At 47.2% G+C, this 23216-nt stretch overlaps 2 protein-coding genes across 4 annotated transcripts in view; one reads left to right on the top strand and one right to left on the bottom strand.

The window, feature by feature from the left end:
* SLC5A10 (solute carrier family 5 member 10) overlaps window positions 1–23216 on the top strand; it is a 99774-nt gene that overhangs the window by 50377 nt on the left and 26181 nt on the right. The window lies entirely within an intron of this gene.
* Window positions 1–23216, bottom strand: part of FAM83G (family with sequence similarity 83 member G) — a 42288-nt gene that overhangs the window by 14034 nt on the left and 5038 nt on the right. The window contains exons 3-5 of one of the 2 annotated variants that reach the window (XM_081169456.1): window positions 12167–12334; window positions 5750–5874; window positions 2762–4283 (exon numbers count right to left, since the gene is read on the bottom strand). In XM_081169456.1, the coding sequence (XP_081025582.1) occupies window positions 2762–4283; window positions 5750–5874; window positions 12167–12334 (1815 nt within the window). The remainder of the gene's footprint in view (window positions 1–2761; window positions 4284–5749; window positions 5875–12166; window positions 12335–23216) is intronic. The other variant, XM_081169457.1, reaches the window with a different exon arrangement.

Below are 23216 nucleotides of genomic sequence, written 5' to 3'. Positions count from 1 at the left end.
GAGGACGGCGGCAAGAAGATTATAATGCAAAGAAATGGAAGCAATGAAGAAAGCAGACAACGAAAGGGAATTGATTTCATAGTAGCGTTGGCAGGTCAGGAGCACCCCAGACTCTAGAATTTCAGACCTCAAACCTGACACATAGGGGGTGGGTGCTGGTGATGTCATGGGGCAGATCCTGATTATCCTTGCACCACTGAGCCCTAGAGATGGAAGTTAATTGGCAGGGGAGAGGACTCCCCGAGAGTTCATACAATAATTTGCAGCCAGGTCTTTCCAGGCTGAAGAAGCTTGCATCCTGCACACATTGTCGTCTTAATCATTTTTCAGTATTAGAGGGACCCTTGCTCGCCTGGAGATTCAAGGCCTTCCCTTGCCACCTGGAGGGGGCCAGGCAAACCTGGGGGGCTGTCAGCCAGTCCTGGAGAACTGGCAACCCTACTTGGTAGGGTTTGCATCAGAGGCGATTTTGAAAGGGCCTCTGAGCTCTCAGTGGCAACGGGCAGCTCATCAGAGCAGCCCGAAACACCTGGCCTGTTTAAGCATCTTGCAAGCGTAACAGAAACCAGTCTGACCCAGTCAATAATAGCATGCCAGGTCAGGGGACGCGGCTGTGTCAAGACTTCAAAGGCATTGGCACACCCAGCCTTGCAAAAGTCGACCGGCCCCTGGGAGAGGGAAGGCGAGTTGAAAGTATCATCAGCATCTTAAGTGGCCAAGCGCAGGCAGATAATGTGTTGTGCTTGGCTCAGATAACTTTTCTTTCATCCACAGAACTATGTTCTTACATCACCCATGGCTTGCAAGCCTCCTAAGCACAGCTACTCAGAAGTAAGGGTGCAACCTATATAAGGATGGATAGATCTGGCAATTTAGGTGCTCTCAGTTTCTCGTTTCCCCAGTCTTAAAATCAATTCCCACATATTTCCGCAACAGTCCGCAATTACTATTTCGTTAAGGGGGAAAAAATTAGAATTCTCATGAAAACCAATCAATATTTTAGTGCGAGTTTTTCTTAATAAACACATTTTTGTATGCAGTTTTGAACAATATGGACTTATTTTTTTACAAGCATCTTCCTTGTTAAGCTACGCCAAATGTAAAAGACCCCATAGCGTTACCCCCTCCCACCAAATGTGTATTATTCTAACAGGAAGAACAATGAAAATAGAAATAATGAAGTTTTATATTTCCATTTATACACATACGTAGGCGAGGATGCAACTGGAAATGTACAACTCGGCAAAAATATGTAACTTGCCATGAGCCTATTTATTTCTTGCCGGCTGGGCAAAACCTGAAATTTAGCCAAATAAAATTTATTGAGAGGCCCCTTGTTATCTAAGGCTCTGAGCTGCAGCCTACTTAGCCTGTTTGCAAATCTCACAAAGCCAGCCATTGCAATGCCGCCCTCCCTGTTTTATAGCGTGTTTGTGACGCTCCTCTCGTGTGAGAATGCGCCCAGGCATCTATGCTTTTGATGACCGCGTTTGGAACAAGGAGAGACAGTGACGCGGCTTAAGAAGGGTGTGTTTTCGTGGGCAGGCCGGGCCATGCCTGACTCCGCTTTGCATAGGTGGCAAAATCCACACACACTGCTCTCGCTTAGGTGCCAAAGAGGCTGCCGTGATTTGGGACGGCAGAGGCCCGAAATCCCGCAGGCCTGGGGCTGTTCCTCCGATTTCCTAACGCAGATCAGCTTCCCCTCAAAATGCAGCGGTTTGGGAGGAGCGGAGGCCGTGTTGAAGTGTCAGAGTCTGGCAGACGTATCGCCTCTGGCGATATGAAATTAAATGATTACGTGTGGGGCCTGCAACAAAATGTTGCAGCGGTGAGTCCTCCTTAAAGTGCTCCATCCCATTTTCTCTTCCACCCGGTGTTCTGTCTCGTTCCAGCTCTACCCAGCAACAGCCACTGAAAGTGGGCGCTCAGTCCTTTGGTCGGCACCCTCCCCTCTCCCCTCACCCCCGAAGACTTGTTTTTCTAAGTATTTATTTGTCAGGGTGCTGATACCTCTCTCTTGTCAGTGCGTAGTTTTGTTACGGCTGCATAAGAACCAGCGTTTGGAGAACTGAGATCGCTCTCACTTGCACCCAGTGTTAGCCCCAATGTGCTCTATCCGTTTGAAGCAATATCCTTTCACTCTAAACAATTGTGGTTTCCTTTGAGGAATCACGGGAAGTGTCGTTTAAGGATGCTGAGAGTTTTTAGGGCACCTCTTGTATTCCTCCCCAGCAGAACTACCAGAGGCGTTAACAGGCCAAGGCTTCTCCTTAGAGAACTCTGGGAATTGTAGCTCTGTGAGGAAGGGAACAGGAGTTTCCGAACAAGTTGCAGCACTCTTTAAAAAAACCACCTGCAGCTCCCAGAATTCTTTGGGGGAAGCCACATCTGTTTAAAGTTTTAAATGTATTGTGTGAATGTGACCATAGAGTCGTCTACCATTTTGGAATGCACAACCAAACCAGCTTTTTGGCCAAGATCTTTTGATGACTGTCTTGGCGTCTCTTACGCCAGACTTCCCACCTCCAGAACCTTCCTCCCATCTGCCCCACCCAGTGAAAAATACAGATTATCAGGTGACAGTCGCAGTCATTAGCACAGCAATCATGCATTGGGATCAAAGCTATATTATTACAGGTTTGATCCTATATAGGTTTGACCTATATTAGCTCTCAGCTGTGCTTCGTGTGCCGTCTCTTGTTACGTTACAGAACTTTACAACAAGCTAAGTGTAAAAGGGTACAACAGATAATCCTACCTGTGGAGCATTGCTCAGACAGGTATTGTAGCCGTCGGGCAAAGCATGCGGATTACGGTCCCTTCCCAAAACACACCTAATCTCCTCCACGCTGTCGCTTCTCCTCCTCATTTGGCTGGCCACCCCCAGGCTTAGCATCGGCTGGGGGCTCCCCAGAGGACTGGGGAAGGTGCCCCGACTCATGTAGGGGTCACTCAGCTTCCTCTGAAAGTCTGGGTGGTGCTGAGGGCTGTGGCCGCCTCCGTTGGGGAGGAAGTCGGAATTGGTCCTCCGCAGAGGCCCGCACGGCCGCCTCCCCTTGCAGTATTCATCGGAGACGGAGGACGTGTCGGAGTGGAGTTGGCTGTGGTTGGTGGCGGAGCTGCCGGACAGGCTCTCGTGGTCACTTAACGTCACATAGTCCTCCTCTTCCTCTTCCTCCTCGGCCTCGCCCCCTTGAACCCCGTTCACGGGGAAGGGGGCTGCTTCCTCATAGACGGACGCCTGCCGACTGAGTTTGCAGCTGCTCCTTGCATTGGGACCCTGTTCAGGACTCTCATTCTGTGTTGCGTTTGTGGCCCCGGTCCCCGGATACTGTATTTGGGTGTCCTCTGCCGAAGCAGCTCCGTCCTCGGCACAGACAGCTTTCGCGGAGATCAAGTCCGTCACGTGGACTGTCCGTGGTTTGGGGATTGGGGGTGCAGCGCCCTTGCTGTCCCCTTGGCCTTGAGTTTGTGCGTCCAGCGGCTGCTTCAAGTGCTGACTGTTGGCCAGAGTGGCGAATGTCTCTCCATTCCTTGAGTTCCCGGGAGTCTTTTCCGTGGGGCTGGCTGTGGGGTTCGGACGGGCCTCTTGGGTTTGGGCCGGGCCAGCGGCGGCATCGAGCTGCTGGCAAGGCGTCGTGGCAGGCTGGTTGTCGTGGCCTCTTTTAGCCTCTTGAGATTTTTGCCTGAGCATCTTCTTGTGCTGGGCGTTGGCTTTTGAGACGTCGCACACCTTGATGCGGTTCATCTGCGACAGCTGGATGTTCTTGATTTTGGGGTCGATAATGTTGATGTAGCCCAATATCTCACTCCCGGGTTCTGGGTCGGGTTCAACCCAAGTTGGCAGGTATTCAAACATGTTGGCTTTCTCCAGGTTGAGGAGACCCGGGTGAATAGGCGGCGCCGTCTCGACGATGTCGCTGGGCCTCTCGGATACCCGAGCCTCCGGGATGGCTTTCTTCTTCGCTTCGGCCTTCTGCTGCTCGGCGACGTTCTTGTCGCTGCTGGCCTTGCTGTTGTTAATCTGCTCGGCGCTCTTCGCCTTGACGAGGGCATACTTGGGGTTGAACATTTTCTTCACCACGGCTGGGTTCACGGGGGCGAGAGTTGGTAATATGAGAGGCTCTGGTTCCGGCTCCTCTTCCATGGGGATAGATTTCAGGCTGACCCCCCGAGACATGAGGTACAGCTCCTGGAACTGCTTGTCAAATGCCTCAACCACCTGTCCTGTGAGGACCGAGATGATGTTCCTGTCGGTTCTCGCAGCGGACCAGGTGAAGCTGGGTAGGAACAGATCAGGGAGTTATTAATGACTTACTGCCTGCCCCTTCCTGTGTTTAGATGAAAACAAAAGATCTGCTAAAATCTGCCTCCCAATAGCCTAGTTTGCACTCAACGGCAAACCATGGTTTGTTTTCATCTAACTATGGGAACTGTGGGTTTGCTGGAATGCACAATCCCAGCCCAGCAGACCAACGATGGTTTGTTTTCATGGCAATAAACCATGGTGTGAAGCTGTCCTACAAACCATGGCTTTAAATCAGATTTGATATCATCCCCTAATATCTGAGACACCCTGTCTCAGATGCTCGCTGAGCTACAGAGGCTCAAGACAAGATCAGCTGGGAAACAAACCAAGCTTTGTAGAAGTTATACCCAGTCTTTGAGATTATTCGCGGTTTGTGGAACAAACCATGGTTAAAACAAACTATGGCTGAGCATTGCATGTGAATGCAGCCGTCATAAAGGCATAATTCTGAAGAATAAAAATCATACAATAGTGTGTGAATTTGTAGGCTCATCCAATTCTGCTCTGTCCTGAAAACAGACCCCCCCTAATTAATTTCTAAATCTCTTCACCTGCCTGCCTCCTTCCAGCCATCTGAGGACCAAAGAATTTCATGATAATAAACAAAGAACTGACATAAGCATAAAAACTGAACAAAAATTGCAATCACATTTGCCATAACAATGGGAAAAAATGTAATCAAAATGTCAACCAGATAATAAGAACGTGAATGGAGCACTTATGCTAATTATTGCTCGCCTATAGATGCCCACTTTTGGTCTTGACTTTTTGTTTTCTGGTTTGGAAAGCATAACAGTCAGTGATGCGGCACTGTGTGTGTGTGTGTTTATTCTAACACATTACAAATATTTCTAGGCCACTTGCCTATTGAAAGCAATAGCCAAAGCGGAATTTTGATGTTAGTTGCTGGCCATGCAAATAGGACTGAGATGAAGATGGGGATTGGTGTATTGGGTGCAGGGGTCAATACACTGCATCAGTAGAAGTAGTGGAATACAAGTGGGATGTGCAGCAAAATGTGGCAAAGGGTTGCCACGTCCTAACAAAAGTGTGTGGCGCCTGTGACTTGTCTGTTCCTCAGGTCGAAGCAGCTGAGTGGGCCTATTTGTGGTAAGGCGACCCCCCCAAATAAACTGGTCCCAAGCTCTGCCTCCACCCCCATGAACCGCTTCTGCTTAAACTATTGAAAGGCCTGCCGGAATGAAAGAGGCTGTGTGAATTTTGCGTTCGTGTCCGCTGTAGAGTTGGAAGGGACCGTGTGGGTCATCTAGTCCAACCCCCTGCAATGCAGGAATTGACCCTGAGATTAAGAGTCTCACACTCTGCCAGCTGAGCTGTCTGGTTTCACACGGCACTGAATTCCTTATCAAAAACTGCAGGCAGAGCAGCAGATTCTTGGCTGGCCTCTAAAGGGCGGTGTCTAGGAAGTCCACGTACCTGTAGGAGCCACTCATGGCTTTGTCTCCATCCACAAACATGAACTTCTGTGCCAAAGCACCCTTAAACTTTGTGGCCGAGCGGGTGAAAAACTCTGTGCCTCCAGTTGTGCGGACTCTGAGATTCTGTAAATGAAGAGGAGCAAGGAAATGAATGAACGAACATCTTGGGGAAGCTACAGGTTTCTGTGTGGGAAGGCTTGTGCTTTAAATGTGAACTGGATGAACGTTAAAATATATGCCCATTCTCCCCTTGTCCACCCATCCCTCCATTTCCCCCTCCCTCTGTCGTTTCCTTGTGTATATTTTTTATTTTCAATAAGCACATTTATTTTATATCAAAACAACTCCAAGCAATACATTTCCCGCAAAATCAAGAGTGTTTGTTTTCGATTGCAAGCCCCTTGGGGCAGAGGGGCTCTTTTCAAAGCATCATGACACTAAATGCATAGGTGAAATAGAATGACACTGATACAATGCAACACAACAACTGGGGAATCAAAAGAAAGGTTAAGGAACAAGCCAGCCGAGGCAATCATTGTCACAACATGTGACATGCCAAAGGCTATAGATAGAATCTCCGGGAGAGTCAAACAGACCTCTGGATTTTCCTGCCTTTCCTGTCTTAAGCGTTTCCCAGTTGGATTTCTTAACTCCTAAAACAGCCACTTTCAATTTTGTACGTCCCAGATTTGAGGAGAGTGATGGATTTATGGATTGTAAAAATACATCACTGGGCCAACTAAGAACATGACATTTTACACCTCTTGACAGCTTGGCAAACATTGGCTTGAGGGGGAGCTGCAAAGTTGTGAATGGAAAGTGTGGGGCTTGGCTCGGTTATTTCCTCATTGCCCTTGTTCCAAAAGTGTTTTCATTCTTCTGACTCAGGCTGATAGTCTCTTTTGCTGAACTTGACTTTTTGATCAGAAGCCGGCAAGTGGTAGAAACTGTATGGCTGTTCTCCTCCCAGTACAGTGGTACCTTGGGTTACATACGCTTCAGGTTACAGACTCCGCTAACCCAGAAATAGTGCTTCAGGTTAAGAACTTTGTTTCAGGATGAGAACAGAAATCGTGCTCCGGCGGCACGGCAGCAGCAGGAAGCCCATTAGCTGAAGTGGTGCTTCAGGTTAAGAACAGTTTCAGGTTAAGTACGGACCTCCGGAATGAATTAAGTACTTAACCCAAGGTACCACTGTAATATGGTATTGGTAGCAGTCCTAGCAGTTGACAGCATTGCATTGGCTGTTGCAGATATGTGTGTCGAGACAACAGGAGGTTTCAAAATGCAACCAGATCATCCAGAAAGAAAAATGTGACTAAGGCCGTAACCCTAGGCACACTTACCTAGGAGCAAGCACCACTGAAAACGATGCTGCTTGCTCTTGAGTAAACATGCACAGGATTATGTTTTTAATGAGGAAGCCGATAGCTCTGGTGGATGATGATTAATAGTGATTTAGATCTGAGTTATACCGCTTTGAGCAATGCCTCTACTTTTGAACGGGAAGCATGACATCCAGTCAGGCTACTTGCTGGCAATAATAATATGTACCTGCTCTGAAACAATTATTTGAATCTGCGTTGCAAAACCACGCATTCGCCTTTATGAATAGTTGCACCAAACATGCAGTGTCAGCATGTGAGAAAGCAGAAAGCTCTACTGAGCTTAAAGCGACAGGTTTCGGACAGCCCTGGTCTTTCTTCTCCAGTTGTTCCACAAGTTCTGCTGTCAGGGCTAGAGTCAGAAACAGGTCAGCATGAAAGACTCAAGGCTCTGTTGTTAGTGAAGTTAACTCTTTAGTCAAGGAAATGGCATACAACTCAGCAACACTTCCCAGTTCCTCCTGTGGAGCAGTTGCTGGGACTTAAGATCTTCCCACCTTTTGCCTGGATGTTTCCCAAGCAATCTCAAACTGTGCCTTTGCCCCTCTGGCCTCTGTTCTGCGCTCCTGATTATTCTGCACGTTCTTGGAGACCAGTGAGGAGGGGAACTTGTCGCAGCAGGAGAGGGAGACTCCCTGGAGTCTTCAGCAGCCTCTTGACCCCCCCTCCTCTGCTTCAGCCTCAGAGTCTGAACTGCTCTCTGTCACCAGCTCTTCCTGCTCACTAAAGCCTGTTGCCCCTTCAGCATCCAGCACCTCCTCCTAATCTCCCTCTGACCTCTCCTCGGTGCCCCACCACCAATCCCCTGGCTCTGAGCCTTCTTCTTCTTCTGGGGTTTCCCTAGGGGGTTTCCCAGCTGTTGCCTCCCACCCCACCCCCTTCGTCCTGCCATTCCCTGACACCTCTATCCTACTCATTGTCCCCAAAGCAGTTTTAAGGCAGACAGTCTCCTGACTAATAGGTTAGGCTTGTTTTTGGTTTTGGCTGTCTTTTTGTCTTCCACAAAACAAAGCAAGGAGGGCTCCTCTCTGTTGAGGTTTCTGACATTCCCTGGTTTCTGCCGCAGCCGGATGCCATTTGGCCGACACATCTCTACTTGGAAGAAGAGTTGTCTGACCCCAAAGTGAGGGCCGGCCAGCATGCGTCATCCGTTTTCTCAGTCTGGGCCTTCCCTTTTCAGAAAAGCACAAAAGGGGAAAAGGCGTTCTTTGGGCAACACCCATCTAAGAAAAGAAGAAGGGAGAAAAATCTCCGAACGCTCTTGCAGCAGCCAAAAATGCCCAGCTTCCTCCTCTCAGGGATGGCATCATCGTTAAGGAAGGCCTGTTTGTTTAAGCACCCAATAGGGAGAACAACAGAAGCAAACACCCGCAGATGAATGAGTGACCCGGGAACAACACAATCTCCGCTTCTGCAAAGGGGTGACTCACTTGGCAAACACTCTCTCGTTTGATAGGGTTTCTCATTTGATAGGGTTTCCTGAGGTGCTGTGTGTTGACCCATTGCACTAGCTAGTCAAAGCTTGCCTACTGCAGAAATCAATGTCAGGGTGGCTCAGGGAAAGCATTGCTTCCACCTTGCTTTAATGGGCAAAGGTTTGAGGAACTAAGAATGCAAGCATGCGATAAGTAAGAAGGCCGCTGGCTCAGACCAAGGCCTATGCAGTCCACCTTCTGCTTTCCAACCGATGTCGTCATCATCATCATCATCATAATATATTATTTATACCCCGCCCATCTGCCTGGGCTTCCCCAGCCACTCTGGGCAGCCCCCAACAAAATATCAAAACACAGTAATGCATCAAACATTGAAAGCTTCCCTAAAGAGGGCTGCCTTCAGATGACTTCTAAAAGTCTGGTAGTTGTTCTTCTCTTTGACATCTGGTGGGAGGGCGTTCCACAGGGCGGGTGCCACTACCGAGAAGGCCCTCTGCCTGGTTCCCTGTAACTTGGCTTCTCGCAGTGAGGGAACCGCCAGAAGGCCCTCAGCGCTGGACCTCAGTGTCCTTCAGATATACTGGACCGAGGCTGTTTGATCCCAAGTTTTATCCCTGGCATCTCTGGGTAGGATGGGGATAAAGACACGACAACCCCCATCACCCCTAGCTAGCAAGGCCAGAGCTCAGGGATGATGGGAGTTGTAGTCCAACAACATCTGGGGACCCACAGGTTGAGAACTGCAGCTCCAAAGGTCAGTGCAAAGGCTTGTGGGATTGCTAGCCGCTATTTTCGCTCCATTTTCGTGCTCTTTTGCGGCTGCTTTTGCCCCTTTCTGTGCCACTTCCAGGTTCGCAAAGATACGTGTGTAAATGGGGAGTTTCTTGTATTCATTTAGCTAGCTGTATTCATCAGAAATAATTTCCTCGGAAAGGTGTGACTTTTACAGCCATTCATATCTCCAACCCTTCTTTGAGCTTGTCAGTCGCTGAGCCTGTTCTCCCCACTGCGATCACTTCCTCAGAACTGGCTGCATCCTAAAGTAATTCCTGGGAGAGGTGTGCCGTTTCCTGAGCAGCGCAATAGATATGGATTGCAGAATAAAACAGCTGAACTGGGAATGTCAAGTATGCCTCCTTTTTCCTTGAACCAGCCGAGTCTAGGTCAGAGGCTGTGGTGTTTATGAGACCCACGGGTTAAAGTACGATTGCGGGCTTGAAAACGAAACCACAAACTCTTGACTTTGGCACAGCTGACGTTTGACATCCAAAAGGGCAAAATGTGTGGCTCTGATTCACCAGCTGAGTCCCTGAGTTTCCCTGTGGCTGCTCTTTAACAGCCTTCCATCACCACACATGGCCTTTTCAGCTGTGATTGAGAACACCAAGAGGGTTCTTCCTCTGTTTTCAATACCTTTATGCACCAGCATAAGATTTCTGGCATTGTGGGTTCAGTCAGCACTGTGGCTGAGAATGTGAGCTCAGAGCCAGGAAGTCTCTGACTTTATTATTATTATTATTTCAATTTATATACCACCCTTTATCAAAAGATCCCAGGGCAGTGCTAACATTAAAAACACATTACAGAACTTCAGTGATAAAAACATAATAAAAAAGCATACGGACAGACAGCCTAATAGTAAAACATTCTTAATAATAATAACAATCCTCTCCCCCACACTTTTAAAGGCACGGGTTATTTAATAGCCATAGGCCTGGGTAAAGAGGAATGTTTTTTGCCTGGTGCTGAAATACATGTAATGAACCTCTCTGGGGAGAGCATTCCACAACTGGGGCGCCACCACAGAAAAGCCCATGCTCTTCATCATGTTGCAAGGGACCTCAGAGGCCATGTAGTCCAACCCTCTCATCCAGGATTTGTAGTGCAGGATCTTTCGAGGGCACAATCCCTTACAGTCGGGCATTCAGTCTCCACTCAAACACTTCCAGTGAAAGTGAGCCTGCCACCTCCTGAGGCAGGCTGTTCTCCTGTTGAACACCTTCGCACGGTTAGGAATTTTCTCCTAAATCTGCTTCTCTACTGTTTCCACACATGTGGTTCTAGATCTTTCCTCTGGAGCAACAGAGAACGAGCCCACTCCATCTTCTGAGTGACACACCTTCAGAATGATGGTTCAAATCTCACTGTGTAGCCATTCTCTCTTTGCCTCAGTTTCCCCCTCTGCAAAATGGGGATAATAATTTTCAGAGATGCATACGCTCTCGGCTAAGCAAATTGGAATTATGTGCCAAGGACTGTAGTATTCCCCGAATGTTGTATTTTTTTTAAAAATGCATATATTCTCTTCACATAATTTATTCTGCCATCTTGATTGTTTTCTACAAATTATCCTGGCTTTGCTGCTCACAAGAAAGGACAAGTAGCTGCACGGGTCACTGACTGAAGTGTTTGTACTGACTCCTGGGAATTTATTTTACCTACCTCTCTGGCATCTGAGATCTTACTCTTTCAAGCATATCTTTACATTCATCAGTCCTAGAAACTTTGTGTTGTTGTTTTTTAAAAAAATAATTCTCAGGAAGTTGAATTTGATACCAAATTTTGCAGGTTCCCCGGGCCTGTGTGACACACACACAAACTTTCAGATTGTTGAAAGGATTGTTGAGAGAGTGTGATGTGAAACTCATCAAAGACTTTACTAACAATAAATACATATTGGGTTGTACCTTCTCATATTGGGAGAAGGCTGGTCCTTCTCCGAATTAGACCCATTGCAATTGATGGGTGTGACTAGGGATGCGGGTGGCGCTGCGGTCTAAACCACTGAGCCTCTTGGGCTTGCCAATCAGAAGGTTGGCGGTTCGAATCCCCGCAACGGGGTGAGCTCCTCTTGCTCTGTCCCATCTCCTGCCTACCTAGCAGTTCGAAAGCACGCCAGTTCAAGTACATAAATGGGTACCACTGTGGTAGGAAGGTAAACAGTGTTTCCGTGCACTCTGGCTTCCATCACAGTGTCCCATTGTGCCAGAAGCGGTTTAGTCCTGCTGGCCACATGACCCGGAAAGCTGTCTGCGGACAAACACCAGCTCCCTTGGCCGAAAGCGAGATAAACGCCGCAACCCCATAGTCGCCTTTGACTGGACTTAACCATCCAGGGTTCCTTTATCTTTACCATTCATTTACTCCGGGTAGAACAGTTGAATTTGGTTGGATACAGTCCATTCATAGAATCATAGAGCTGGGACCATGGGGGGGGGGTCATCTACTCCAACCCCCTGCAAATGCAGGAATCTTTTGCCCAGGGTAGGACTCGAACCCATGACCCTGAGATTAAGAGTCATGTGCTCTTACTGACAGAGGTGCTGGCAGAACTGGTGCCGTGGTGACTGCATGCAAACCCAGGACCTTCCTACCTGGATATATAAATGGATGGTGAGTTCTTCCATCTTCTTTAAAGCAAAGGGCATGGAATTTGGGAAAGTTGCAATTTCACTAATGAGAAGCTAGTAATGGGAGAAGCTACTGATTACACCTTTGGCTCAAAGAGATCGCTTTGTGTTTAAGGCGTTGCCAGAGGTTCCTTTTTTCTACAGAAATCTAACAGGACTCTTAGGGATCAGGGCTAGGCCTTACCTTTAGGTGTCCGGCATGCATCTGGGCTCGCTCGCACATCTGGAGGAAATATTTCAAGTTGGTCTCGTCCAAGATGATGTAGATGCCCACTTTCCGCTTGAAACCCGCGTCCAGGAGATCTTTGAAGATGTCTACATCCGTGAACATGTCCATGACCACAGCGACAACCTGTGGAGAGAGGCAGAGCACTTGATCACACACTTTCAAGAGTATCTTTGCATTCATGAAGGCTAGAAACTTGATGGTGTTAGGAAGCAAACTTCCACTGGCAGGCTAGGGTGAGCTTAGAATAATACGTGAATTGCGTTGGGGATTTAGCTTGGTAACAAAGGCCTTCTCTGCCTCAGTTTGCTCTCTGTTGGAGTGGCCCTTCCTTCTTGGTAGAAAGCAGATTGTACCCCCCATCCACTTTGTTTTGCATATTCCTTCTTTGGCTTAAAAAATTAATCATCCTGATTATATTGCGTTCAGAGCCTTTCATTCCAGCAGATTAGTAGGGTTCCTTGTGTAAACCATTCATTAATTTAGCACTGCTTTCATATATATATATGTGTGTGTGTGTGTGTGTGTGTGTGTGTGTATAATTTTATGTTTTACAATTTAGAATATTCATTTAGACAACCTTAAAATATCAATGACTTCCCTTCTCTTTCCATGGTTCATTTTGCAAAGCATAAATCCCTGCATATATTATATAAACTAAACCATTCAGTATACCATTATTACATCCATCAAAATTTATTTACACTGTTGAATTTATCTTAATGCTGCTAACGTTTTCACATTTCCAATAAACACTTTCCAATCTTCTTTAAGCGAATGTTCTTCTTGTTCTCTTATTCTATAAGTTAGTTCCGCAAGCTGTGCATATTCCAACAGTTTAAGTTGTCATTCTTCTTTGCTTGGGACATTACTTGTTTTCCATTTTGGGGCTAACAAAACAGTGGTGTTATGTAAATAACCTTTTTTGACACCTGGGAATTTCCATCTGAATTATCCCCAGCAAAAAAGACTTTGGGTTCTTTTTTTTGGAAAGGTGCTTTTAAACATTTTTTTCAATTCATTGTAATTATTTCCCAATACTCTTTTACCCTTTTACAGGTCCACCACACATGAAAGAACATACCCTTAACCTCATTGCATCTCCTTACTTCCTCTCATTGTTTCCTCTCTATGGGAGGTAAGGATGCTCTCACCTGACCCATTTCACAGATTGGGAAGCTGAGGCACATATGGCTAAGTGGCATGCATATGCCATCAACTCAATCCACTAAATGCAGATCTATCAATTAGGCAGTGCCTCTCGTCCTGACCTACTTAAGCTTCCCTCTGTGCAGCCGGCCAATTTGCTGGCTGCCTGACATCGCAGCCCTCTCATCATCTTCCTTATCACCGAATAATGATCTGTAGCTGTTTTCTTTATAAAGCTTATTGCAATTGTACAAAGCACTTTGTAATTATTATTAATCTATAGCCTTTCTAAGGGACACGGGTAGCGCTGTGGGTTAAACCACGGAGCCTAGAACTTGCTGATCAGAAGGTCAGCGGTTCGAATCCCTGCGATGGGGTGAACTCCCGTTGCTCGATCCCTGCTCCTGCCAACCTAGCAGTTCGAAAGCACATCCAAGTGCAAGTAGATAAATAGGTACCGCTCCGGTGGGAAGGTAAACGGCATTTCCGTGTGCTGCTCTGGTTCGCCAGAAGTGGCTTAGTCATGCTGGCCACATGACCCGGAAGCTGTACGCTGGCTCCCTTGGGCAGTAGAGCGAGAAGAGCACCGCAACCCCAGAGTCAGCCACGACTGGACCTAATGGTCAGGGGTATCTTTACCTTTATAGCCTTTCTACTGCCCGTTGCAAATGTGTGACGCACTTTGTGCACAGTTTATTGACTTCCTTATTCTATTTACATTGCACCTATCCTCCAAGCAGCTTGAGGTGCCACGCATGGCTTCTCCCCAGCCCCATTTTATCCTCACAACAGCCTTGTGAGGTAGGTTCAGCTGGGAAGCAGTGATTGGCCACAGCTCACAGAGGCTCCCTGTTGTTGTAAACAAAATCTGCCCTTCTTCCCTTATGAGGTATCCAAGAGCCCGTATAGAGTCCTTACGTAGGTTCCCTATTGGTAGGAGAAAATAACAGAGGCCAACCAGGGAATATTGAGAAGCAAAGCAGCTAGTAAGCCTGATCTTTATTGATCTGTTGCAACAAGGTCCTCATTCACCACACGCAGGAGAGAGGAGGAGCCCAGAACAATGGTGTGCAAGCCCTTATATAGACTTTTGAAATTTCCACCCTGTACATCAAGGTCCATATAGTAAAAGCCATGGTTTTCCCAGTAGTGATGTATGGAAGTGAGAGCTGGACCATAAAGAAGGCTGATCGCCGAAGAATTGATGCTTTTGAATTATGGTGCTGGAGGAGACTCTTGAGAGTCCCATGGACTGCAAGAAGATCAAACCTCTCCATTCTGAAGGAAATCAGCCCTGAGCGCTCACTGGAAGGACAGATCGTGAAGCTGAGGCTCCAATACTTTGGCCACCTCATGAGAAGAGAAGACTCCCTGGAAAAGACCCTGATGTTGGGAAAGATGGAGGGCACAAGGAGAAGGGGACGACAGAGAATGAGATGGTTGGATGGTGTTCTTGAAGCTACTAGCATGAGTTTGATCAAACTGCGGGAGGCAGTGGAGGACAGAAGTGCCTGGCGTGCTCTGGTCCATGGGGTCACGAAGAGTCGGACACGACTAAACGACTAAACAACAACAACAACATCAAGACACGCCCCCCCCCATATATCATACCTACATCACAGAAGGGCTGAAATCTGAGTGCTTTGTTTACCTCCTATCTGCCAGGTTACCTGTTTAATGGTCACTTGATTGGATTGGCTGGGGAGCCTGGTCAGTCTTTTGTAATGATAAATACTTAGTTCCTGATCCAGGTCACAGGCTCGCAGCTAGTAAGCCTGATCTTTATTGATCTGTTGCAACAGGGTGCTCCCCTCACAGGCAGGAAAGGAGGAAGACCCAGAACAAAGGTGTGCCTGCCTTTATATAGACATTTTTAATTCCCTGCCCTGGAGCTCAAGACCACCCCTCCATACATCATACATACATCACAGAAGGGGTGTAACCCAAGACCCCCCCCACAAACATCATACCTACATCACAGAAAAGGCGGTCTACAACAGAAATTTGAATGTTGTTGTTTTTCCTGTCTGCCAGGTTATCTGATAATGCCTTATCTGATTGCCTTTCCTGGTAGTCTGTCCCCCTTTGAAATGGTGATTACTAAATTCCTGTAACAATGGGAAAGCTCCCTGACCCCCTCCCCTCCTTGCAGAGAAAACATTTGTTCAGTTTGGGAGTCAAAATGGTTTCAGGTCGGTCTTCCTGTGCTGTACATGTACATGCTTGGTTGGTACATTTATTATATATATATATAAGACGTTAAATTTTCTTATAGCGCTGTTTAACCTAGGTTGCTATAAGGAAATGTTTGCGTCCATGCTGGCAAGAGGCGGGTGGCAGCTTTGCTGGAAAACTGCTACAGCACACAAACAGTTTGGAAAGTGGCAACCGATGTCAAAAAGAGGATTAACCTGGAGGCAGGGCTAAACAAACGCAGTTAGATAAACAGCACCCTGCGTCTGCTTGCTAAGGCAGTTCTGTTTGCTTGGAGGCACCGGCTGGTATCTGCAGCCTGGCTAGAAGCTAAGTTGCCTTTGTGCAAGCTCCAAAGGCATCTTTGAAGATTTCCCTTGCAAAGCGACGTTCTCGCCTTATATTTTTTTCCTTTCTGAGTCAGGGTTGTTTTGCAGCATTTCTCCGCCTAACGTGGAAAACATGCAGAGCTCTGTAATCCTGTGCTGCAGCAATTTCGTAGAAGGGACCCAAAGGTCATCTAGTCCAATCCCCGCACAATGCAGGAATCTCAGCTAAAGCATCGGCCACCCAACCTCTGCTAAAAAGCCCCTCCAAGGATGGAGAATTCACAAATCCTCACATAAAATGTCAGGAATCAATTATAAAAGGTATTCTGTCTAAAAACTGGGCAAAGAGGGAGCGTGTTGGACCTCACCAGGGAGAGTGTTCCAGAATTGTGGGGCCAACACCGAGAAGGTTTCCACCAAAGATTAGCTTGCATCCTGCTATGGTTCCACAAACCCCTTTCTGTTTCTTTAGTAAGAAAAGATGTCTACCTATTTCCCACTGCCAGATATTATTTTTTCCATTTCCATACTGATCGGTCTTACGCATAGATTCCAGCCCCCACCTCTCTCTCTCTCTCTCTTTCTCTCATTGTCTTCTGCTTCTTTTCCCTTAGATTTGAACACACCAGCTGGGTATTCAGAATATGTTGTCAGTCTGCATTTCTGAATGGATTAGAAACAAAGGGGCATTAATGTCGCTGTGGTTCAGATTCCTTCCAGGCTGTTTATGGAAGTGGAGAGGCTGTGTGGCCCTTACTTTCCTTTTTTTAATTAGCGCGTATAAAATGTCAGGTCATTTCGGTACTGGAGAAAAACAGGGGCATTATTAATTCACCTGTTTTCCCACCTTCTCAAAGGTGGCTGCTGGTCTGTGTCCAGAAACACACAATTAAGAGTCGGACGTTTAACTGTTGGGAAAGCCAGAGGTAGGAACAAAGTGAATTTTGCTAAGCACACCTGTTTATTCTCCCTCTCCTTTCATCTTCAGGACGCCAAGCATTTTGTATGCTGCAATTACTAGCGAGATTCACGGTTTTGGGGGGAGGTGCGAGTGTGGGGGAGAATGGGATTGTGCCGTAAAGAAAGGAACCCATTGGAGGTCAGATTGCAAAAGTGTATTTTAGGAAGCTGGTTTTAAGCTGTAGGTTTTAGGTTGTTGAGAAGCAGCTGAATTGGTGTGAATTGTTGCCTTTGAAATCTCAGAACCCCTTTCAGCACAGGCTATGCTACTGAGGGGTGGCATTGTGGTTTAAACCACAGAGCCTAGGGCTTGCCGATCAGAAGGTCAGCAGTTTGAATCCCCACGACGGGGTGAGCTCCCGTTGCTCGGTCCCTGCACCTGCCAACCTAGCAGTTTGAAAGCACATCAAAGTGCAAGTAGATAAATAGGTACCGCTCTGGTGGGAAGGTAAACGGCGTTTCCATGCGCTGCTCTGGTTCGCCAGAAGCGGCTTAGTCATGCTGGCCACATGACCCGGAAGCTGTATGCCGGCTCCCTTGGCTAATAAAGCAAGACGAGCACGCAACCCCAGAGTCGGCCACAACTGGACCTAATGGTCAGGGGTCCCTTTACCTTTACGCTATTGAGAACATCAGGACAGTCCTTCAACGGGATCAGACCAAAGGCCCATCTTAGCACAATATCCCCTTTCCCACGGCGGCTAACCAGAAGCCAGTTGGGAAGCCCCAAAGCAAAATAGGAAGGCAACAGCCCTGCCTGTTGTTTGCCCTCAACATTATGACTCCCAGGTACAGTACCCCTGCAGGTGGAGGCTCTGTTTCACGTTCATGGCTCCCAGCACTAGGAATGGAGGTTTCAAGTTTCTGGAGGTTGCTTTGCACTGGCCAAACTACTGGATAAATCTGTGGATCCTGTGGCTTATCCTCCTTCGTATCAGAATGTGACAATCCTGGATTTTTTCCTCTGACGAAGTTTGGCAAAAACATTTTTGTAGCTCATAGAATTGTAGATGGCTAGGAATGATTCCATGCCACTTGGATTGCAAAGTGGGCTCACTTGATCCCGTGTGGCAGGATCATGATCCAAATTGGATCTGTGGCCCAATTTAGTATCCGCGGCCTGATGGACTGCAGCTGCTCAAGACTTGCCACTATCAGCTCCAGTTTGCACTGGGACTCTTTTAAGCCTCCCTGTCTGTATGTTTCTCTGCCTCCGGCTCCCGGCAGTGCCCTGGCAAGTGACATCATCAAACCGCGCCGCCAAGCTCAGAACTGGCCGCCATGTTGCGAGGGGCAGAGATCCGCTGCTGGGGCAGCGCTGTGAGGGGGGTAGGGTGGGGCCAAGCCTAAAAAACTGGGACGGCCGATTTCAAGTCAGAAGCTGTGATCAGTCTTTAACATCAGCAGTAACATCTAGACCATGGGAGCGTTTCAGCCCTGTTCTTGAATTTGTTCAAAATCTAAAGCAGCTTTATCTTGTATTCCTTTCTTTGAATTTGTGCCATTTAGGTTTTTATACCTTTTCGTAAAAGTAGCACTAGAATTTTCACAGTTGAGTCTTCAATCCCTTATCATTGTGCTTTGCCATCTTCAAGTTTGGGTTTGTTTAAAACTTGCTATTTAGTTTTTCAAACCTTTTTTTTGTAAATTCAGTATTAGAAACTGTACTTTTGAGTCTTCAATCCTTTATTACTGCGCTTTGCTTGTTTGCTTTACCTAGGTCGGGCTAGGATTATAATACGTCAGAATTGTTGGGGTTCTACCCTTGTTTGAATTTTGGTCATTTAAAGTTTATGATTTTTCAATTTCCTTCTGAGGAAACTGAATAGTTCAGTGAAACGAGGTTTGTAGCCGGCATCCCATTAAGGCTTTGAAAAAAACCTTTTCCTTAAGCTTTTTGATTTTTTAATATTTAGTTGATTTGCACAAGATAATATTTCTAGTCGATTACTTCTCATTTCTGGGACCTTATGACATGGCTGACACCCAACAGAGCTTGTGCAGATCTGTTGTCACCCAGAGTTCCATCTAGAAGCTTCTCTCGCACACTCGAATAGGATTTTGTTGAGTCTTTCTCAGTGGCGTAGCGTGGGTTGTCAGCACCCGGGGCAAGGCAAATAATTTGCGCCCCCTAACCCGTGGATTTGTGCCCCCTAACCCGTGAATTTGCGCCCCTAACCCTAACCCCCAGATGTTGCGCCCGGTGCGGCCGCCCCCCCTGCACCCCCCACGCTACGCCACTGGTCTTTCTCCCCACCACAATTGTTTGTGCCATAGAGCCCTTATGTCATCTGGGCAGATGTGAAAGGTGATTACGCTGAGGGAAGGTATCTCCAAAGAACTTTGCCCTTGTGTTTGCTGCTCTGCTCTACTTTATTGTCCTTCTACACAGTGTGTTCAGCTCAGTGCGATCCTCCTTCAATCCCTGCTCTGACCAAGGTCCATTCCCACACAGGCCAGGTTGAATCAGTGTGAGGGGAATGTGCTGCTTTCACAGAATGTGAGGTAACAGGCTTGGAGCCCAGTGCCAGATTTACGTATAAGCTAAACAAGCTACAGCTTAGGGCCCCACTCTCTTGGCCCCCCCCAAAAAAAAATTAAAGGAAAAAAACACCTGGATGTACATTTCCAAAATATAAGACAAAAAGCAAATAAAATAAAACCTACATACAGCAACAGTGTTTTGTGTTGTGTAGGCTCCTATGATGTAAGTCATGGGCCCCACCTGCTAGCCTGCTCCCTAAAATATCACTGGTTTGCTCGTTTCTATATATAGGGTGCCTACATTCTGCATGTGCAAATGGCTTTAGCTATCTATTAGGTCCATAAATTACCATATAGCATATATTCAACACAAAAAACAGTGACAATTTATAGTTGACAAAGGACCCCTGACCATTAGGTCCAGTCGCAGATGACTCTGGGGTTGTGGCGCTCATCTCGCTTTGCTGGCCAAGGAAGCCGGCATTTGTCCACAGACAGTTTTTCCGGGTCATGTGGCCAGCATGACTAAGCTGCTTCTGGCGAACCAGAGCAGCACACAGAAATGCCGTTTACCTTCCCACTGGAGCGGTACCTATTTATCTACTTGCACTTTGACGTGCTTTCGAACTGCTAGGTTGGCAGGAGCAGGGACCGAGCAATGGGCGCTCACCCCGTTGCGGGGATTCGAACCACCGACCTTCCGATCGGCAAGCCCTAGGCTCTGTGGTTTAACCCACAGCGTCCCTGACAAAGGACAGCTGGACATATAAAGGGCCCTGTTACCTTCAGTAGCTTAAGGCCTCATCATTTCCAGCCATGTTTTGAAACAGGAGTTGTAGATAAACCACATAACAACAGAAATTAAGAGATGGAAGTAGGGAGGGGAGGGGAAATTCTATTCAGTTCACATTTAAGGACGACTCTATCAAATGTGCACTTTCTGAAATGTGCAGACTGAAACACAGCCGTTCTTCAAAATTCAAACCTCTACGAATTTTGCAGTGCCATTTCTCCAAGCACACAGTGCTTACCAAAGCACTTATAACAGGTGAGAGAGTCCATGAAAACGAACCTCATCATGAAAATAACATACATACATATGAGGAGAAATTGCTTTGAGAAACCTGTACCTTAGTCAAAACTGTGCACAAAAATTGGAGAAATTTGAACCAAAATGCTGGAAAATTAACCGATGGAGATTTTTTTTTGGGTGGGGAATCTCAGATTGCTGCAGAAATGTGAAAAGCTGAACCAAAGATTAGGAAACTGAGAAACTGAGAGAACAGCAATGGGCAGATCCTCCCATCGCTTGTCTTGAGACATGGGCTGTTTAGGCTGTTGCATGCATGCAGAGATTAGTGAAGAAGAAAAAGAAAGAAAGAAAGAAAGAGAGAGAGAGAGAGAGAGAGAGAGAGAGAGAGAGAGAGAGGGAGGGAACTGGCTAGGAGTTGAATGCTCCTGAAGGAGTCACTAGGGGTATATAATGAAATACAGATATATGAAAATGCCCTGCAAAAATAAGCTTGGGCAGATGCACTGTAAATCTCATTGGAATATGGCTTGGCTGCTGTGAAGGAACGCATGGAATGAGCCCAGGCAATGCTTGTCTGTAGCCGCTGGTGCATGCTCAAAATGGGTTACGTTTCCCAAACACCTCTTCAGATAATGCTCCTGACCTGCCATTCACAGTTTTCCACCTCTGCTACGTGGCCTTGAAGCAGGCCTTGAACGTGCTTGCTGATGGAGAAATGGCTCTGACTTAGCCGTCAAGGTGATTGCCAGTCTTGAAAGATGGGGAAATGAAGTGGGGGCAACAGCAAACACTCATGCATGCAGAGATTAGTGCCCTGCTTGGCAGGGGGTTGGACTCGATGGCCCTTGTGGTCTCTTCCAACTCTATGATTCTATGATTCTATGGCTAAGAGAGGAAAGGAAGATGTCAAGCCAGCTGGAGGTGGATCTCAGAAGGATAGATCCAGTTATCAGAAGCATTGGGGTTCCTCCACATCACCCAGAAACCATTAAATTTGGAATATACATTATGAGTGGCGTGGAACTCATCAGTCAATATGCATAATGACCAGCCATTGTGCACATTCACCATGGAGAATGTGGACAGTCCACAAAAGCTTGTGTCATAAGCAAGGTAGCTCAATGGTAGAACATCTGCTTTGCATGTCGGAGGTCCTGGTTTCAGTCCCCAGCATCTCTGGGTAGGACGGAAACCTTGGATAGTCTCTGCCAGACAGTGTGGACAATACTGAGCTAGCTGGACAACTTCCTGTGCTCCTAATAAATTTGAGGGCCCTCAAGGTGCCACACAAGACTTGCACTAGCCAGCCTGGTAAGCCCTGAAGCAAGACATGAAGTCTCCTCCTGCCAACAGCCCAGAGGTGGAGTTCCTCTGAACCTGGAGCTTCCATATAGCCATGGTGACTAATGGTGACCATCCTGCCTGCATCTGATGAATGTTCCAAGCTAGCGAATGACAGTATGGACTAGGGATGGTGTGACTGTTCCACAGTCATGCTTTATAAGCCATTCAGCCACACATGCATGGCCACCCATGTCGCTGCATCTCCAGAGAATGCTTTGTCCACCTGACACACCACTGCTGGGTCGCAGCGAAGCCTCTAAAGCGGACACTTCAGGTGTTATGAATGTTGCAGAAGGGGAACAAGCATCCTTCTGCGTGTCCGTTTTCGGGCCAACAGGGAGACACAAAGCGAGTTGAAGCTGGGAGCTCATAGGACATTTGGGAAGATGCTAAATCCCCCCAAAATTATTCCCAGCTCCAGAACAAGTTGTCCTAAGAGGAGTCAGATCCTCCTCTATTTTTCTTTTTTTCTCGTTAAAGAAAAGTTTGGGCAGAGAGGCCTTAAGTACAACATGTCCTACATCAGAGCCACAATATCTTTCCTACCTGGTGACCGTAAGAGTTATTTCGCCCACTCTCATTGACGCCTGCTTTCTGGCATTTGCTTCCCAATGAATCCCTTTGGAAAGGCTTCCTGGAGCTTAAACCAGCCTCGCTAACCTGGTGCCCTCTGGATAGCTTGGACCACAACTCCCATCAGCCCCAGCTAGAACAGTCGAGGGTTGGGACTGATGGGAATTGGAGGGGAAGATGTAAGAAAGCATTGATTTCTGTTCCAACCCAGGTTTGTCGCATGCGGCGCTGTTTCCCTTCTGCTGCAGTTTGGCTTCTGATCAAAACTGCGCTACTCATCTTGTGGCCTGCTGTGGTGGAATTTTACAGAAGGAACTACATTATCATGACGTTACTGTGCACCATCCATTTAAGTGCAAAGGAAACAAATAGGTGCTGGTTCTGAGGAAAGCCATCAATTGCATATTATTTGCGGGCTGAAAACAACATTGGCAGCTACAAACGCCAAGCGTATCTGCTGGGTTGGTTTCCATTCTGAGCACCAGCAATTTCCACTCGTATTTCAGCTGGAATTCTTCCAACACTCCCAGGTCCAACAACATCTGCAGGGCACCAGGTTGAGGAGAGCTGACTTGCAAACAAAGTGGAGTCGCTTCTGCACACTAGGTGAGACGGTGGTGACCTAAGATAGGAGTGCAACCTTTGGGGGCCAGCTTGGTATCCTGCTAGCCCTGGTCTAGTTTGTCCAGCCAGCCCTTAGCGGAGTCAGCCTGGTCCTTTCATGGAGCATTATTGGCTCTGACTCTCTCTTTTTTAACTGAGCAAATTATGGAGCCACCCATCCCTTTGATGGTGCAATCGAAGGAGGACTTCAAAGTGCCTTGCTGTGACCACAGATTTGATCATGGGTTGACTGTGCCTAACGCTCATTATCTTTCCTTATTATTTGATGCAGCATAGCTTTAATTCTCAGCACAAGCTCGCTAGGAACTCCTTGCTGGAT

The sequence above is a fragment of the Podarcis bocagei genome, assembly GCF_964188305.1.
Source record: "Podarcis bocagei genome assembly, chromosome: 14".
Taxonomy (NCBI): Eukaryota; Metazoa; Chordata; class Lepidosauria; order Squamata; family Lacertidae; genus Podarcis; species Podarcis bocagei.
The sequence above is the reverse complement of the archived record's forward strand: the minus strand, read 5'-3'. Positions and strand labels throughout refer to the sequence as shown.